Source organism: Mus musculus, chromosome 3 (assembly GCF_000001635.26).
Source record: "Mus musculus strain C57BL/6J chromosome 3, GRCm38.p6 C57BL/6J".
NCBI lineage: Eukaryota > Metazoa > Chordata > Mammalia > Rodentia > Muridae > Mus > Mus musculus.
In genome coordinates, this window is record NC_000069.6 from 121468731 (window position 1) to 121489235 (window position 20505).

The 20505-nt window shown below is 46.6% G+C and overlaps 1 protein-coding gene across 1 annotated transcript in view; it reads right to left on the minus strand.

The window, feature by feature from the left end:
• The window catches only part of Slc44a3 (solute carrier family 44, member 3), a 72817-nt gene that overhangs the window by 9203 nt on the left and 43109 nt on the right, over positions 1-20505 (minus strand). The window contains exon 12 of the mRNA NM_145394.3: positions 17532-17618. Within this exon, the coding sequence (NP_663369.2) occupies positions 17532-17618 (87 nt within the window). The remainder of the gene's footprint in view (positions 1-17531; positions 17619-20505) is intronic.

Consider the following 20505-nt stretch of genomic DNA (forward strand, 5'->3'; position numbering starts at 1 on the left):
AAAATAATCACTGTAGGCACTATGATTCCCATTTAATAGAATTTTAATCATTGTGTTATTAGGTAACCAAAAAAAGCTAGATTAACTCTTTATTTTGAGAGAGTTCTCCAAAAATATTAACACTTAGAAAGTCCTCCCTCCACCCCCCATCTTTAAATTAAAACTTAATCTTGCCCAGCCTGACCCTTATCCTCTATCCCCTGAGAGCACCCATCTGTCCTCCCCGAAAACTGAACCGGCAGGCAGCATCTTTTGATGGCAGAGCTGTGAACTGGAGCTGCTGTTGACTCGTCAAAAAAGTAAATAGAGTTTTCCTCCAGAGAGAAGGGAAGGGATTCACCCCAAAGCCCTGCCATGAATAGCCGGCTTTATTTCTGGAATGGCTTCTCTGAGTTCTGATTTTATTCACTCAAAATAAAGAACTCCTGAAACAAACTTGAGTAACTAATACACCCTCAGACCTCAGAGACACACAGGGGTAGCTGAGTCCACGCACATCCAGACCCCTTCCGAGGCCCCTAGAAAAACTTGCAGGAACTAGTCCAAGCCAGTTTCATCTCTGATTTTATCACAAACACATGGAGAGGAAGTCAAGGCACCCGGCAGACACGCCCGAGCCTTCCAGGGTCTGGCATTCACCAGTCCCTTCAAGAATTCACTGTTTACCAGGCTGCAAACCACCACCAGAGAGACTGTGAGAGGGGAAGCCTGCCAGCGGCCGCCTCTGTCCTCTTCAGGGGTCCTGCCAGGAGGGAGGGATGAGACATGGAGGAGAGGAGAGGGGAGGGGAGGCCGAGAGTTACTCCTGCCAAGAAAGTAGAAGCAGGGCAATGCAGTCTTGTTTGCTTTTCTGAAATTTTATTTGCTTTTAGGCTTAATTTTTAGAATGGCCTCATTCTTTCCAAGCTCATCACTGTGGCCGGGGGTGGGGGTGGGGGGGTGGGGTGGGGGCGAATTAAGCATCAGAGAGACAGAGAAGAAAGGAAACAACTGATCAGTCTCAAGTAGCCCCGGTGAAGGCCACTGCCTCCTTTGCCTCCCCACATTCCTTGGCAAATATGCACGGTTGAAAGGACAGGCAGGCACACAGAGGAGCCCAAAGCCAATAGAACTGATTTCTACAGGGTTTTTCAGTGAAAGTACAAACGTTGTCAAGTAAAGAAAGTGATGTTCAACTCCCACTGAAGGAATATTTGAATTTCTCACAAATACTTTCACATGTGAGGATTAGCTTTCTAAAACCCCTTTTCTATTCATTTTTAACTTACTTTAATTTTGTTTTACTTATTACTAGGTTGTGTGTGCGCATGTGCATGTGAATACACAAATCTTATGGCACATGTGTGAGGTCCAAGGACAGCATCACTTGGTTGTCAGTCCTCTCTTCCCACTGTGGGGTCCAGGAATGGAACTCAGGACCAAGCTTGTGTGTAGCAAGCAGTGTTACCCAGTAAGCTATCTCCCTGGTCCTAAACCCCTTTTTAAAATGAATCATGGAAAACTGGGACTAGAAAGTTTCTATGCTCAGTGGATCAAGTACTTGTCCTAGAGGCCTGAAGAACTAAGTCAGATCCATAGAACTCAAGTTAAAAATCTAAACAAAACAAGCCAACTCTTGCCTTTAACCCCAGCATCTAGAGGCAGAGGTGGGCAGATCTCTGTGAGTTCAAGGCTGCTTGGTCTACAGAGTGAGTTCAGGGCCAGCCAGGGCTACATAGTGAGACCTTGTCTCAAAACAAACAAACAAACACACAGACTAACCTTGTGGTGGCACATGAGTTTTGTAGTCACAGCCTTTGGAAGGCGGAGCCAGGTTGGTCCTGGTGGCTCACTGTCCAGCCAGCCTAGCCTACCTGGTGGGTCCCACGCCACTTCGAGACCCTGTCTCAAACAAAGGTGGGCAGTGCCTGAACACAGAAGGTTGTCCTCTGGCCTCTCATGCTATGCACACATGTGCACTCACACCTTCAACACACATGACTTAAACCAACATGAAAACTATTGCTGCGTTTAAATAATATTTCTTTTAGGTTTATTAATTTTAGGAGTTTGGGAGAGGCATCAGTTTTTCTGGAACTGGAGCTACAGACCATTGTGAACCACTGTGTGTGTGCTGGTGCCCCAACCTGGGTCCTCTGGAAGAGCAGCCAGTGTTCCTAACCACTGAGCCATCCGTCCAGTCCCATACAAACTGTTATGAGGGCTAAAAGACTTCTTTTCCTTAGCATTGTGTTTTAGCTTTAGGGAGTGTTGATTGTGATAGTTCTCTTTCTCTCTGGCTTCTTGACTTCATGGTTTCCACTCTTGTCCTATCTCTGCCAGGGTCACAAACACCTAGGACTTCTTAGATGAGAGCCTCCAAGCCACTTCTAACCTCAACCAGCATGGCCCCAGGTCTGCCATCTCCAATCCCGGTGCTGCGGCTCTCTCCCCTGCCTGTTGCACTGCTCTGAGAAACCCTGCAGTCCCTCTGTCAAGATGCCCTTCCTGAGCCCTATTCCGTCTGCGGGGATATTCGTTGAATAGAGAACTAGAGATGGCTTAGGCAAAGATTACCTTCCAAATAATATTCCTTCATGCTAAACTTGAAATTGACTGTCTGATATGTTTTTCTTTGGTAGACATTAGGCTTAAAAAGCCAAGGGCTGGCAGGATGGTTCAGTAGGTAAAGCACTTCCCATCAGGCTTGACAACCTGCGCTTCATTCCTGGGGCACACACATGAAAGGGGAGAACCAACTCCCACCTTGGCCGCTAGACTTGTGCTGTGGCATCTGTGTGCCTCTCTAAATAATAGATAATCAATTTAAAGACATCTTCTGATGTCCCCCTCCCGAGGTGTGTGTGTGTCAAATTCTACTGAGGAAAAAAAAACCCCACTGTCAGTAGGTTGTGGCCAATGCGGAGCGTAATCATGGAGCACACAGTGCATACTGTGAGAGAGTATTCCACTTCCCTCAGATCCAGGACAAGCCAAAACCAGACAAGCTCATCTTGCTGTACCTGACCCTTGGCTGATCCAGGAAAGCTTTGTACCCCGAGATGCAGCTATGTGACTCTGAGTGACTGGGCAGGTCCAGGAATCAGGACTGCGGAGGCTGTTACTGTCACCCGATGTCCTCCCTGGGTCCGGAATGATGGCAGCCATCCATCTCATTTGACCTGTGCCTAGTCAGTGCAGGAAATGAGCGGGTCAGAGAGGAGGCCTGGTCTTTTGTAAGGAAACTGTGGGAATATGAAATGGGAAGTGCAGGGGGGCGGGAAGGCCGGCATGGCTGCAGGTCTCCGGTTTATTAGAAGCGCTGACGCTGACGGGATGGGCTGGCCCCTGGCTCCCCCCACTCCTCATCACTGACAAGGAACTCAGGCTTGGGATATCATACAGATGGCCACACAGTCCTGCTGTCGCTCTCATCCTGGTGATGCCCCTCAGCCTCCAGGCCTCAGTTTCCTCACTGGTATAGTGACTGGCAGCTGCCTAATACTCAGAGTCCCCAAGATGGTACATTTAGACGGTGTGTGCAAAATGTTTAGCCCTGATGTAAATATAGTACTCGTGTATGAAACTTTACACACACACGTGCGCGCGCGCACACACACACACACACACACACACACACACACACACACAAAAGATGTTTACCCTGGGGCTTGTTTTACTATGCCACTTCCACAGACACCATGGTATTCACAGACGTTAGATGGTTGGTCCTTTACTTAACACTGGTGAGGTTTGGTCTCATGCTGTGTATTGTAATGCTAAGTGCAGGCCCCCCAAGACCAGGTTGCCCCAGAGAGTCTGAGTGTGGACCCCAATCGACACTATGTGACCTTGCCTTCAAGTTATTTCTGATTGGTAAATAAAGATGCCCACAGCCAATAGAAGATATAGGTGGATTTTAGGGTTCCTGGGCCTGGCGGGGGGTGGAGGGAGTCAAGAGAGAACCATGAGTGAGAGAAAGAGGAGGAGGAGGAGGAGGAGAAGCTGATATGTGTTAGAGAAGTCAAGAAAACATGGCTCTGAGGGCTGGCCAACTAGAGTTCAGAGAAGCCCAAATTAAACATAGTAAGCAATAACTCAGGGCTATCTGTATGAAAGTAGATTCTAATAGCCTAGAGGGGAGACATCTGCCCAGCTCTTGTATTGTTTAAGGCTTATTGTAAATATAAAGGTTGTGTGTGTCTTTTATCCGGGAACTAAATGGTCAAAGGCTAGGTAGGAACCCTGGGTTGGGATTAAAATTTTCCACAGTACAACACAAAGCATCTCCAATCTGTACCTGAGAACTGAGGAGATGGCCTGAGTGAGATGAGGACAGATGTGGGAACGGGGACGTGTTCCCAGTGCCGTACATTTAAGGGGAGATGGTTCTAAGACAGGTGTCTACCCATCCAGGAACACACCGAGGACTGACAAGCATCAGGCAAGGCTACAGCTGACTGCTAGCTTGCAGGATGAGGGCCAACAGATAGAACCCAGGTTCTGCTCTGTACTGTGGCTTGACTAACGTTGTGGGAAATTTTTTTATAATGGCTGGATTGGGGCTGGAGAGATGGCTCAGCAGTTAAGAGCACTGGATGCTCTTGCAGAGACTCCAGATCTGGTTCCCAGAATCAAATGCTCACTTACAATCATCTGTATTTAGTTCCAGGAGATCGGATGCCCTCTCCTGGCTTCCGGAACACCAGATACATGCACGGTGTAGACATGCATGCTGGCAGAACACACACATAGAATAAAAGTAAACAGATCTCAAACAAACGAACAAAAAAGAAAGATGGATTTACAGAATCAGCTAACCAGGGCTCTGAGGGGAGTGACAATCAGGTAGTCTGCATGGGTCCGACCCAGGTCCCCTGCATCTATATTGTGATTATGTAGTTTGGGGTTCTTGTGTAGATTTTTTGGACATATGTCTTTTCAAATCCTTTGCCCATTTGAAAAAACTAAGTTATGTGGTGTGTTGTAGTTGAGCCGAAGTTCTTTATACATGGATGATATTAGTCCCTTATCACATGTGACCTGTGGCAATATTTTCCCAGTCCAAAAATGGGTCTTTGGCTCTGTGGATCACTGCAAGACTGTTTCTTAGGATTTGCAGTTCTTGAGTTGAAGGTGAATCCTTCCTTTCCTTTCTTTTTTTTTTTTTTTTTTTGTCTGTGTTTTTGTGTCACGTATGAGCCATTCAGGCTAAATACAATGCCTTCCACACCCTTCCTGTGTTTTCTTCCAGGTTTTTTTTTTTAAATCATTTTTTTAAAATTTAATCTACTTTAATGTGTATGGGTGCTTGGCCTGCTAAGTGCTCTACACACGTGCACTGCCGGAAGAGGACCGAGGAGGATAGAGCTCTGGAGTGACAGGCAGTTATGAGCTGCCATAAAGGTCCTCAGAACCAAACTGGTTTCAGTTCATTGTTCATTATGAGTTGGTGTTTGACTGCTACCCCCGTGAGACTCTTCTGCATGCAGATCCCAGATTCCTCAAGAGTGTTTGTTGAGAAGCCCGTCCTCTCTCTATGATGTAATCTGATGTTGCTAGCCATATATGAGACAATTTATTTCTAGCTTCTCTATTCTGTTGCAAAAGACTACATATCTAGCTAATATGTACCTTCGTTTAGGCTAGTACTATAGCATCTCAATTATGATGCCTACTTGTATGACATCTTTGTTTGTGTGTGTGTATTTTTTTTTTCTGAACCCCCAACACCTGGCTGCTGGTCTTCTCATTTCAAGGTACCTTCTCCCCTGGTAGATCTACTCAGTAAGCTGTTCTCCTGACACTCGGTCCTAGATAAGGGCAGCTCTTTTGAGGTAGTGCATTTTTTAATTTTATTTTTCCTTGCTTTACAAATTCCCAGCCACTCTTTGCAAATAAAATTGTTGTACAAAGGCAGCATGGACCCAGGGCCGGTGTTGAGACCATATGAGCCTCATGATCATCCTTCAGACCACAGACATGTCTGGAAGGTCTGCTTGGGTCAAGCTCCCAGATACAGGCTAGAATAGGGCTCTCAATGAGACTAGCTGCCTCTTGTTCCTTGAGCCTCCCCGGATCTTTCTTTGCTGTTCCTTTTATGGTGAGAAGTGTGGTGTGGCAAACATCCTAAGATTAACCTTCTCTACGTTCACACTGGGATGCACCCCAATGAAGTCATGTGGTGCAGCTGTCTCATTCCTCAGCAATCTCACTGAGACTCTCTTTACCCCACCCCTATGCCAACTGAAGCATTCTGTAAAAGGCAAAAGAAGTGGGTAGATAAAACCACAACGGCTGTCAAAGGCTGGATCCAACTGCCAAAGCCTTGAGAGACTTCCTAGCCCCACCTACTTAAGACAGCTAATGACACTAAATTTATCCATACCACTCCCTTGCCTACTTTTCAGAGAATCTGTTTCCCCATGGCTAGAGCAGAGGTTCTCAACCTGTGGGTCTCAACCCTCAAATGGGAAGTTGAACGACCCTTTCCCAGGAGATCACCTAAGACCATCAGAAAAACTCAGATATTCACATTACTATTCACAACAGTAGCAACATTATAGTTATGAAGTGGTGGTGAAAATAATTTTGTGGTTGGGGGGTCCCTGCAACATGAACTGTATTCAAGGGCTACAGCATTGGGAAAGTTGAGAATCCTTGCTCTAGAGAGATGAGTCTCTGAGTGGAAGGGCTGCCTGCTGTCTCTGCCAGGCGCATTCGTGTTAGTTACCCAGTCTCTGTCACCTCTCCCTACAGGACTCAGACTCTACCCGTCCCACTGAGGTGCTAAGTGTGGAGTGAGGGTGTCGTACAACCAACTTAAGATTATCCTCAACTCACTTGCAAAGACATGAGACTCGACTATGATTATTTTATTTGGCTTTGACAATTACTGGGGGTAAACCCTAATCTACTCTTTTAACTGCTGGCCTGGCTACTTCCCCTCATGGTTGCTTCCTCCTCTCACCTCTCACTCTCCTTCTTTCTCCTTCTCCTTCCTGCCAAAAACCTGTGGAGACTTCCTGGAGACCACAGCTGCTGAGGGGAGGAGGAAGCTGCCATGAGGGTAGATGGGCCATGAGCACATGGCCGGGAGAAACAGCAATTATCTGGGGTATACCTCTGGGGAGGTGGCCAGACCAGCAGTTAGAAGAGTAGATTAGGAGTTACCTCTCAGTAATTGTCAAGGCCAAATAAAATAACCATGGTCTGAGTCTGATTTCTTTGTAAGCTAATGGGGATAAGGTTAAATTGGCTGTATGTATTATATATATATATACGTGAGGGCAAAGAGAGAGTCCATCTACCGCTCTTACTAGCTTTCCCCCTTCTCCCAGCTTTTAACCCTGCAATATGGAAAGAGAAGGGAAAAGCTTCCCAATATGACCTGAATGCCTTGGAGCAGAAGATGTGTGGTGAGGTCTTTCTCCACCTGCAGAAGGAAAACCCCACTGGGCTGTGGGACAAGGGACCAGAGGTTGGTGGGCTCTGACCAGTGATTTAGGTTTCTTTTGTCTTAACAAAACAAGCAAAGGTAGGCGTCTATCACCATCTCTAGGGCTTTCATTTGTCTAGGAAGGAGGGAGTTGCAGAGATGTGTTCTTTTAGAAGAGCTGGTAACCTACTGTTCACAAATCTGGGCATATAAGGCCATACATATGTCATGGCAAAGTAAAAGAATTCCATTTCCTAGAGAGGGCCCAAGGATGCATGAAGACAAACAGATTTTTTTTTCAAGGGCAACCTGTGCTAACTGATGCCTGGGAACACCTGAAACCTTGCATAAAAGCCCCCAAAATAGTGATTCACCTTCCTAGAAATCCAGCAAAACTGGAACTCAAGTCAGGCATGGTGCAGTGTTCCTCACAGCGCTGAGTTTTGGTCTTTGATTCACTCCTGTGAAAACCGCTCGAAGATGAGGCTCAGGTGGTGGGGGCCTCGTGGGATCGCAGGATTCCTGACAGCCAGATCACGGCTTTTATTCCTTAGTCACTACAACTCACCTTCTCTCTCATCTGTTCTTCTTAGACGTGTGTTCTCTAGCCCAGGACAAACCACTTCCTTCTCCATGTCTAGGGCAGAGGTAACTGAGGAAGGAGAGTCGAGGCATGCACCCACAGTGGGTTCCTCAAAGACAGGAAAGGGAGGGGTGGAAAGGACTTTGGAGGAGTCTCAAGGAGACCCAATGTGGAGATAGTATAAAGAAATCATTTGTGGTAGGAGCTACTTAGCTGTTTAATTCCATTTCTCAAGTGAAACGGATCTGGGAGATGTCAGCAATAATCTCTAACCTTTACATTTCTTTTCTTTTCTTTTCTTTTCTTTTCTTTTTTTTTTTTTTCAAGACAGAGTTTCTCTATATAACCCTAGCTGTCCTGGAACTCACTCTGTAGACCAGGCTGGCCTCGAACTCAGAAATCTGCCTGCCTCTGCCTCCCAAGTGCTGGGATTAAAGGCGTGCACCACCATTGCCCGGCTTTACATTTCTTTAGTATTGTTGGAGTGTAGGACATTCCTCTTGCATTCTGAGCGCCCTTTTTTATCCCTCCCTATGAGCACCGAGGATGTTCTGTCTTCTGATGCAGAGAATGAGGGTACCTCCCACAGACACAAAGCTGCGGCACGGAAGCATATAGGAGATTGGGATATGGCTGCTAGATCCTCCGCATCCAGCACGGTCACAGCATGTCCTTATTCATGAGGGAGTTGGGTTTTGCTGACTTCCATGGTAATTTTCATAGATCAATGTTTAAAACCCAAGGGTTCCCATCTGCTATTCCCAGCATATCTAAGACATGCTTTGATAGGAAGGTAAGAGCATAAGTTGGTGGCTTCATGTGTGTGTGTGGGTTTGTTTGTGTTTGGTTTTTCGAGTGGCTTTGTGTTTTACACAACACTTAGAGTCGTGAAGTGCACCTCATACTTAAGAAATGACAGTCACTTTGATAGGGTGACTTGTGTATCTAGAAGCAGTCTTAGTTACCCTTGCTAGGCCATGTCACCAGTGTTCCTGGAAAATGGAAGACATGAAGACCTGATAGAGTAGAGACAGGGTCAGACAAGCCCTTCTCCTGGAACTGATGGGCTGGCTAGGCTCATTTTCTCTATCGGCAGGCACAGTCCTGTCCTGGTCTCAGGTTTGGATGTAAGTGCTGGACCTGGAGTTGGGGGAAATATCAGCCTGCTTTGGGTTGTGAGAAGCGAAAGCGCTACCCTGAACAACTCTGCTCTCCCAATGAGTGATGACTGCAGTGGTAGTGCCTGGGACTGGGGATGAGAAGAACAGCTTAGGTGAACACCCCCTGCCCCCTCCATGGGCACTGATGTCCCTCAACTGAGAGGATTAGATGAATAACCTCAAGAACTCAGCAGTCTTCCAATTACCTCAGAGCTCACAACCAGGAGCTCACACACTCAGCCGTGAATTGGTGATGGTAACTTTAATGGCTTCTGTTTTATCTCTATGCCAGCCACAGAGCTAAGAGGATTGATTACAAGAGTGCTTTCGTCATCTGTCCTAACCCTGGGAAACAGGCACTTTAACCATCAACTTTTCTGGCACACAGACTTCCTGTATTTGGTGACTTGGTAAGCAAAACTAACTAAACCCTCCCTCTCCCCCGTTGAACAACAAAACCAGGCAAATCTGGGTGACCCCCTACTCCAGGATTCAAACCTGTATTTCCACTCGTCCTCTGAAGGCATTGGCATTCCTTCCACCGCTATGTCCTCAGAGTCCTAGCCCCTTAGCCATCAGGAGGTACCTTCTCTTTGTTATAGCAAAGAGCATTTATGGAACATGTAGGGAGAGGCAGATGGCACACTTAAATGTTGGTGTATTCGCTTACTTAATCATCCTTCCTGTCTATGAGGTAGCCATCGAGACTTTTGTTGTGTGTTTGAGAAAGCAGAAGCTAAGGGGATGAAGAGTCCCACAGTACCTGACTCAGATCCAGGTCCTCAAACTGCATCCTTACTCTGGTCCATTGCTGGGGAAATGAAAATGTGGATTCAGGTCCCAAGAGGAGGAAGAGAGAATGCTGGTAGACGGGGCAACTGTCTTCAGAGGGATGGAGGGGACTCGGAGCAGGGAGCTGAGAGTCTCATCCTATCCTTATGGGGAGATCCTGGCCCTCCAAGATTCCAAACATTCCTGATGGTTCTGCCCTAGGGGCATGGGTATCTTCCATGGTGTCCCTGTGAAGGGTCAATCTGCATATAGTTCTGCACATCTCACAGTGGATAATGGGACACCCTCACCCACCCTCTGCCTCTTAGCGCAGTAAGGAAGGCGGGGGAAGTCACAGGATAGAGATAAGGAATGAAAGTACTCTGCTCACCTCTACCTGTGGATGAGGCACCAACTCCTCGACCTACAGACTTTGCTATAAAGAAGGGAAGGCGTCTCCTGATGTCTGAAGGGCTGGGGGACCTAGCCTGTGGAGGGAGTTCCCCAGGACTGGTAAAAGCCCACGTTTGAATCCTGGAGCCAATGTCACTCAGATTCTCCTGGTTTTGTGGTTTAATGGTCAAGACTCTCCTTGCGGAGAATACGGTCATTTCTCCTCAGGGAAGGGGCAGGCTTCAAGAGTCGGTGTGTGGGGGACGGGAGCATAGGCCAGCCAGGCTTGCTCAGCCCTCTCCTGACTCTCTTGGAGGGGAGTGTCCTGCTGTTACAGAAACTGCACTCTCATCTCCAGCTTCTACTCTCTGGGTAAGACCTGTGAGAGTGGCTCGGTCCCTCTGATGTCGGGTGAACCATTGACAAGCAGTTTATGGGATACATTTTCCCATAAACCAGGTGACCTGGTGTTTGAGGCGGTATCTTCAGGCTCCACTCTTGTGTCTCTCAACAGTTTTGAACTTCGGCAAGAAAGAAGGAAAGCCCATGGTATCTTCCAAAGCTCAAGAGGCAACTCTCACTTTCCTTTTGTCTAAGGCCTTAGAGTTTAAATGCTATCATCTGGTTGGAAGAGAATAATAACAGGGCACCCCTCAAGGGCTGATGGGTGAGGCCCGCTGTAGTCAATACAGGCGAAGTAAGAGTGCTCAGCAGAGCATCTGTAAGTACACAGTACACAGCAGGCATCCTTGTCTCTGGGGGTAGCACACTTGGGAGGAAATCAGAGTCATTTATGCAGAATACAGTCACTTCCCAGCAGAGGTGCCTGCTTGGCCGGGTACCCCTGTATCACTCCCCTTCTCTCCCTGATAGTGATGCAAGCCTTCATTTAATAAATCTCATTTTTTCCCCCTCAATGTAGAATCTCAAATCAGGAAGGCCCTCAAGGAGTTCCCCAGGACTGGCAAAAGCCCACGTTTAAATCCTAGAGCCAATGTCACCCAGGTTCTCCTGGTTTTGTTGTTTAATGGCAGCTGCTCCCTGAGTCTTTCCCGAAGGACTGAGGGTGGACTGAGGCCCACTCAGAACCCTAGGGCCTCACCCTCTCGTGCCCTGACAGTTGCAGCGTGCTCACGGCAGGTGCGGTTCGAGCTACGCCTGGGACAGGCACACAAAGGCCCCCCTTACCCAGCAGCAGCTCCTGAGCTGCACGCCCACAGGGGAAGCACAAGGATTCAGCTCCTTTCCTTCCAGACAATCTGGGGCCTCTGACAATGAGGAGTCTTAATTCCTTTCTATCTAAAGCAGGGGTAACAGCATCTGCCACGAGACAGCTGCAAGCGGGGGATTATCACTGGCTATATACGAGCCTTCATGCAAACTGTCAATACGATCACACATGTGCATTCCTCTCCAGAACGAGCACACAGGAGGCACCTCCCTAGAGCGCTCACAACAGCTGGCTGCTCAGGGATAGCTCTGAGCCAGCCGGCAGGAGAAGCAGGAGGCCTGAGCCACCTACGCCTTAGACAGAAACGCTACCTGGATGCTCTATGACCACAGACAGTTACTGTTAGGGCCACACTGTTGACTAAGAGAACTTTCTCTTAGGCCTTTTTCCGCCATTCACAGAACCTAGCTAGAGATGTTCCCATCGTTCATTGCATCCTTTCCCTGAGACGCACGTGCTGCTCTGGAAAAGGGGGAGAAGTGTCAGTGGAGATCTTGTGATGAGCCAAAACCTGACATGCAGAAGTACTGCTGTTCTTCATGGGTGGAGAGAAAGGCGGCGCTCACTGTGTGCCGGGGACGAGGCTTTAAGATTTTACAAAGTCAGGTTGACTACAAAAGCTTGGAAGACAGGCAGACTTTACATTTACATTCACTGATAAAAATGATTGGCAGGCAGGTGGTTGGGGTGGGGGCGGGGCGGGGGCGGGAGGGGGGAGAGTGGTATAGGAGGAGGGAGGGGAGATGAGCCTATCCCAGGAGCAGCAGGCTCTACTCTGCACTCAAATGAATGGTACTGTCTGAACCTTTCTGACAAACCTGTGTGTTGCTCAGAAAAGGCGGAGTTCCCCTTTCTTTTATGCAAATGCCGGGAAGCAACAATCCCTGCACTGGCTTAGCGTGCATCCAGACAGATGGCAAAGGAAAGGAGGCGCATGCCTGACAGACAGTCTGCCTCAGTGCACCTGTCCCCTCCTCAGGGAGACACACCTGTCTTCCTGTGTGATCACCTATAGAGAAATGAGACAGGTACAGCACAGGGTCTAAAAGTACGTGTCCATTTCCAAGGCTACCTACTATGGCCATTTTCTGTCCTGAGTTCCATTGTCAGTCATATATGCTGTCTTTCATGGCCCAGTAGCACTCCTGGCAGAAACCCTCGAAGTGGATGCAGAGAGATGGCTCTGTTTGGTTCTCAGATATGCTGGAGAGCCATTTCCACCCCAAGATCCCAAATGGCTAGCACAAAGATCTTCATGATTCCAGAGTCAGCCTTGCCATGGATTATGAAGCATTTGGGGAGGTGGTGGTGGTGGTGGTGGTGGGAGACCGTGTCGAGTTAGAACACAGGGAAACAGTCAGTTCCTAATTTGGGTTCACAGGCACATGACAGAGTCGGGTGGGATCTGCATGCCTCTGCACTGAGATAGGTACCCCAACACCGGCCAGCAGGCTCTCTATGGATGTGATACTTACTTAACCCAACGCTTTCAACCCACACAGTCTGCTGAGGTTGAGTGGCCAGCTCAGGTTACACAAAGCAGGAAGGGGCAGAGACAGACAGCTGCAAGACCCAACTAAGGAGCTGTCATTTGCTGGGAGATTCCCCCAGGAGACTGGTAGTTTTCAAATAGTTTTGGCATCACCCGGGAGCTCACTTCCTACACCCACTCCCACCTCTGCTGGAAGGAAGAAAAATAGAAGAGGAAAACTGCTTAAAACAACAAGAAGTAAAAATAAGAAATAAGTTAGAGCCAAACACTCAACGAAGTCTGCCGGTTTACATGATCCACAGGAACGGAACGATACCGGTGATGTCTCTCACAATTTGTACCATCCCAACTCTCTGCCAACCTAAGGTCCCAGACTTAGAGAGTTGCCAGGCACCACCCAGATAGTTAGAGGTCACAACAGACTAAAGAATACAAAGTCTAAGGAAATAAAGTAACACACTGCTTGTGGTTCATAAACAAAACAAAACACAACACAACATAAAAACCCCACACATTTTAATAATCATGGGATCTTTTTTACTGATGGGTTAAAAAGGCCTTTCTTGTACACAAGAATAAAAATCTAATGAAATTTTGTAATTTTTCTCTAAAGTCTGAAAAAAAAATTCTAGCATGCTTTCAAATCAATGTAGAAACATCTGTGGTAGTGTTGTGGGCCCCCACCAGGATATTTATACTTAAAGGGGGCACTGAGCTAAACAAAGCCACTATCAGAGCTGGGGCAGATGCTCCGCATGTGGGAGAGTGGAAATTCTTATGACGACTTGGGTATGGACAGTAAGAAACACAGAAGGAGCGGGGCGTGGTGGTGCATGCCTTTAATCCCAGCACTCGGGAGGCAGAGGCAGGCGGATTTCTGAGTTCAAGGCCAGCCTGGTCTACAGAGTGAGTTCCAGGACAGCCAGGGCTACACAGAAACCCTGTCTTGAAAAACAAAACAACAACAACAACAAAAGAAACACAGAAGGCAGGTTTTCAGGTTCAGTGGTTAGCAGCCTGGATCCCTGGGGTAGATTTCATCTGGGGGAAGGGTGTTGGTAAGGAGCAGGGAGTCTCTGGGCTTTGTTGCCATCCAGACTGAGATGAGCTAGCCTCTGTAACCAGAAGCCTGGACCACACTGACTTGCCTGAGGAGGACAGGAGAGGGAGTGGGCCACCCAGCAAAGGCTTCCCTAGCCTGAAACTGCTGGATACATAGTTGCAGCTTCTTGGTGGCCCTATATACCTTTTGCCTCTCCAAGTCTGCCATTAGCAACCCCACCCCCATGCCCTAATAAGCTAGCCTGTCTGGATTGGAAAGCGGCCGGGGAATAGCTCAAACAGTGGTTCTGAGACCATGGCTACAAAAGCCTCACATTGATAAATCTTGGTTGTGGAGGCCAAATGACTCCTACTTCTGACATTGACTATGGGGTCTTATTCAAGCCTCAGTCTCCTGGCCTGTAAGTTGGAGATACTACTACACCATTAAGGATCAATTGGCAGTCGGTGTCAATAGCCTACAGCCAACATTACCGCTGTTTTATTAGCTGCTGATAGCCACAGAGGGTTGAATTACCAAGTCGTCCTTTTCTGAGCGTCTGCATTTTTAAAAAATGTCTCACTGTTATACGCATGTCTCATGTATGTGTTTCTTTCTGCTACACACACAGCTCAGATCCCTAGGGTCCCCTTCGCCTACGGTACCCAGGCTCAAATGGTTGCACACAGCATCAATGAATAAACGACTTGCACAAGGAATGTGCGAGGCGACACAGTTGCCTTACACACATTTGGTATTTAGGATGCAGAGAGAAGTAAGTGACACATGATGAGGTCTGGCGATCTATTCCCCCACTCTACGAATGAAGCACCGTGCAGTCTTAGGCTGGCTGTCTACAAAAGGCAGAAACTGCTCCCTGCCCCTGTCCATCCCGGGTCTTAATGAAGATGGATGAGGCTTTTAGGGAGCAGTGATGAACCTCAGTGGAGTGGAGCAATGGACCTCGGAGCTGCAGGGCGAGAATCTGGGTGCTGAGTGGGACAGATGCATCTGATCCTCTCCCAGCCTCCCCAGCCTCCTTCCCCTCAAGCCGAGTGAAGAAAACAGGCTTTGGCTGTTTCTGTATCTGATTTCCAGGCATAGAGATGCCCACGCTTCTCCCACCCCCGCAATAACCTAGCCCAGTGGGATTAGACGATTTCGCAGTCTAATCTAAATTCATTTCCTCACTTTGAACTCATTTTCCTTTGTTATGGCCAGATGAAGCTGACAGCCGTGCTGACGACCACTTTAATCATCATTATCTCCCCGACTCCCCACTCCCCTTGCCCCCTCTTCTCGCTCTTGTGTAACTCAGACTGGCCTTGAACTTTCTAAGTAGCTGAATCTAGCCTTGAATTCCCCGATCCTCCCACCTCCATCTCCACAGTGCTGGGATTACTGGCACACACTTCGCCTGGTGTACGTGGTGCTGGGAACGGGACTTGCGTGCTAGGTTAGCCCTCTACCAGCTTAGCAGCCTCATCTGTGCCCATTCTTCTTCTTGGTAGATTAAGATCTCCATGTCATATTGAAGAACTCCTTTGCCCAAACCTATGGTTACTGACAGGATTTGGGTCTGTGCTCCAGTTTGGATTATTTTGTTATTTATGGTGGGAGTCTATATATCTATATATGACTCTATCTCTATCTCTATCTATCTATCTATCTATCTATCTATCTATCTATCTATCTATCTATCTATCTAGTGAGAGAGCTTCCTTTTTCTTCCTTATAAGAAAGACTGCCCTTTCCCGTTAATTATGGCAGTGTCTGTATTACTCATTCTTCATGTCGCTGTTCTGGTTTTTCCCTCTGCAGTTCTCTTGTGTCCTCTCTCCCATGAGGGCTAATCTTTACTATCTGTCTTCCTTCTTAAGCCTTTACTTCACTTTCAGAAAGTCATTTAGACCAGGTCCTTCCAAACCCTTCTCTCCTGTCAACACTGGCATCCATCTTTTCTCTCTGTTCCATCCATTCCTCCCCCTCCAGCTCTTCTTTCCCAGCCTCCTGCCCCCAGCACTTCTGACGCAATGAGGCCACGATAGTCAGTGGAGGCCATGGCTTACAGCACAGACCCCAAGATCAGAATATCAAGAGAGCCACTCCTGCTTGTCTCACGAACGAACGCAGAGCCGGAGCACGGCCAGCTTACTCTTGTTACCCTGCGCAATCATTCCCACTGCGGATCTGGCCCAAAGATATCTTATCTTATTTTAATGCACCGCATCTCAAAACCTCTTTGCCATCAGCTGGTGTCCAGACTCGTGCACACAGCTTTGAGGAGAGAGGCCTGGCATTTCAGTCCTTGAGTGTATCCACTAGGAATGGCTTCACTTGCTATCTGCCCCACCTCTCTGAAAAACGCCATATTATCTTATTGTGTTTTATATATAGTGGCTTCTGGTATTTAGATCCAAATGCATTCTAAAATGTACACCCAGACTCAGATTTAAAAATAGGACAGGACTTAAAAAAAAAAAGAATGCTACACTTTCCCTGTATAATAAAAGGTATTCTAAATACCACTTATAAAGCATCAAACATAGATGGCCTAATTAGCCCCTTCACTTCTGGTGGAGCATCTGTTTAGCAAGATGGGCCACAATAAGGACGACTCTTCTAAGTGAGATTTCTGTGCACACTTAAATTATAAAACAGCCCCCTGCCTTACAAAAGGCACTGCTTTGTGTAAATGTGACTAAGGGTTATTAAACGTTCCTAAATGAACTACAGAAAAATAAAACATCTATTTAAGCCTCCATCAATATGAAAGATCTTTTAAGAGAGTATTTGTAGCTTGAAAGGGAAGGGCGGGTGAACGGCAAAAAACTGGGAAGCAGCTATCCCCGTTCAGAAGAATCGGGGCTCCCGAGACACCAACATTTGCTCTCACGTGACAGATATTCATTAGGCTCAAATGTCAAAAGGCTTGTGCACCCTTTTTATTGTATATAAAAAAAAAAGAAAGTAATTTGATCAGAATTTGACAAGCTGTTGTAATAGCCTACACTTTGAAGGTAAGGGACTCTGTGAACCACAGCCTTAGTTAGGGAGGGGGTGTGATCAGTCTGACAGACTCTTGCCCTGCCCTCCTCAGACTGGAGTTAAGAATGGCATCTACAGCATTAAAATGAGCGGAAAAGGCAAAAGAAAAATAAATATTTTTCGGTATGAGAAATCACACGATGTTCGGATTTCAGAGTCTATCAATAAAGTTTTATTGAAACACAGCCCTGTGCATTTCTTCCCATTTTGTCTGTGACTAAACGGTAGCAGCACTAAGTGGACTTGACACGTTGCATGACTGAAAGGCTGAAATAATTACACAACCCACCCTGGAAAATGAGCTGATCTAAGCAATAGAAGCCACCCTCGGACCTCCACTACCCCCTCCCCATACTCCATACCCCCCCCCCCCAGACAAAGGGAAGGCACATACCTGGTTGAGATGGTACAGATATTTAAGGAGACACCAAAGCCCACAGTGGCTGCATCTGAATTCACCTCTTGACCAAGCACTGCGCTGCTGAGCTCAGTCAGGTCCAGGCACATAGAGAGAAGACAGAGAGGGTAAGCAGAGGTAAGAAAGAGGAGGACTGCTTCCATTTGTGGGTCTATGTATGGGTAAATGTGTGTGGGGATACGGGTGACTGGGTGCAGGGTGGGTGCAGTATGGGCGGCAGGGTGCCGGATAAGATGGGGTAGAGTAGGGGATTCCTAGAGCACTTCTCACTCTCTCACTCTTTTTTTTTTTTTAAGATTTATTTTATTTTATGTATGTGAGTACACTGTAGCTGTACAGATGGTTGTGAGCCTTCATGTGGTTGTTGGGAATTGAATTTTTAGGACCTCTGCTTGCTCCGGTCAGTCCCTCTCACTCAGTCCCTGCTTGCTCCGGCCCAAAGATTTATTATTATACATAAGTACACCGTAGCTGACGTCAGACGCATCAGAAGAGGACATCAGATCTTATTATGAATGGTTGTGAGCCACCATGTGGTTGCTGGGAATTGAACTCAGGACCTTTGGAAGAGCAGTCAGTGCTCTTACCCACTGAGCCATCTTGCCAGCCCCACTGTCTCAATCTCATGCAAGCAACTGGACTAATTGCTATCACTGCAGGTGAGCTAAGCTTTATGCAGGCTTTTGGTGTGTTCAGTTAACTTCCACAGAAAGGGAAACGGGTTAACTGGTATTCAACAACAGAAGAAATTCTTATCTTCTCTTTTCTCTTCATCTGTCTCTAAGTGTGTCAAATGTCAAATGGTATTCACAGTGTGTGTGTGTGTGTGTGTGTGTGTGTGTGTGTGTGTGTGTGTGTGTTTTGAGGACGGAGTTTCTGATAGCCTAAGCTGGCCTTAAATTTACTATGTAGCTAAGGCTAACCTTGAACTCCTCCTGTGTCTTCTGCTTCTGCCTCCCAAATGTAGGTATTTTAGTTATGGACCACAATGCCTGGCTACATTATTTTATTTTATTTTGGAGACAAAGGTGCTGTTGTATGGCAAGACCAGTCCTGAGCTCTCAAGTCTCTTGCTAGCCTCTGGGGGTGAGACCATGAGTATGTGCCCCCATGCCTTGAACACTTTGATTTTTTTAAATTCAAGTTTGCAAATTATTTGTCACCAACAAGAAATCAGAATCATATATTATAGATACTAGTCATGTGCCCACACAAATAATCACGATTAATGTTGGGGAAAATTAAGTCCTATAGTGAAGTTTTCAGACTAAATTTCAGAGTCAATCAATCTTCTGAAATCTAATTTGAGTGTGTAGCTTGAGAATGAATTAGCTGGGGAAGGGATGGCTCACTAAGTTCTATTTACTTCTATTGTTAAAAAACAAAAAGAAAGAAAGAAAAAATCCCAGGCTGGAGAGCTGGCTTAGGAGGCAAAAACGCTCAACACCACACCTGAGCTGAATTCCCAGGACCCACAGCTCCTTTCCCCAGAGGTAGGTAGGTAGATAGATAGATAGAAGTTGTTGTTGTTGTTGTTGTTGTTGAAACAGGGTTTCTCTGTGTAGCCCTGGCTGTGCTGGAACTCAATCTATAGACCAGGCTGGCCTTGAACCCAGAAATCCACCTGCCTCTGTCTCTAGATAGAATTTTTGAAGATGTAAAAATAAAAACTGAATGAACTAGCTAAGCAAGGGTTGGTTGCCATGTCTCATCTACTATCCAGAGTTAAAACAAAACAAAACACCCAAAACAGCTAACAATTCTCAACTAGCCTACTCTGTCTTTTTTTTGGAGTGGGGGGGTTGAGACAGGGTTTCTCTGTGTATCTCTGACTGTCTGGAACTCACTCTGTAGACCAGGCTGGCCTCGAACTCAGAAATCCACCTGCCTCTGCCTCCCAAGTACTGGGAATAAAGGTGTGCGCCACCACTGCCCGACCTATCCTACTCAGTCTTATAGACATTTTTTATCCCAGTGTTAATTCAACTGGATGAAACTTGAGGTGGACAGATTTTACCTTGGCAGCAACTGTGTATGAGACTATTTAACACAGGAGAGATCACGGGCGAGGCTGTGAGAGATGCTGATGCTATAGACACAGTGCAGAGCTAGAAGGATGCTAAAACACCTATGAGAGGTCATATTTTATCTCAGTGACATCACTGCGTGGGTATTTGGCTGCTTTGAACAATGGGGAATCTGGGAAGTGATGAACAGCCCTTTAAATCTGGGTCAGCAAGATCTCTGTCTCCCACAGATTTCCTTTTGGGTTTATGGAGGCTGTTTTCCCAAAGGACTTAAGATACCTTGCCCAGTAGGGGACAGCAATCTCTCAGTTGTTCATTGATTTATGATTACCAATGACTAATTCACATGTTAAAGAAATGAATATAGGCTTTATTAAATATATGTATTAGTGGTCAATATATTAGTACATATACACATCATAAATATATATTAGTAAAATATATATTTAGATGTGTGCTACATCTGTACAAAATACTTACCTGACATGAGTATATTTAAGATAAAAATAAAATGTGATTCTGTACTACAAGAAGCCCTTCACTGGGACTGGAGAGATGGCTCAGTGGTTAAGAACACTGCTCTTGCAGAGGACCCAGGTTTGACTCCCAGAATGCACATGGTGGCTCAGAACCATCTGTAACTTTAGTTCCAGAGGATCTGATGTTATTCTGGCACATATGCTCAAGCAGGTTCACACATATACACATAAATAAAATAAATAAACCTTAGGAAGGACAGACAGAAGGAAGGAAGAAAGGAAGGAAGGAAGGAAGGAAGGAAGGAAGGAAGGAAGGAAGGACCTCTCTTTTAGGTTTGCAAAGGCTCTAGTAGCTTACTTAGATTTGCACTGGGTCAGGTAAAACTGTCTCTTTAAGTCTTCAAAATGCAGCCAGGCCAGGCCTGAATAGGAACCACAGGAAAA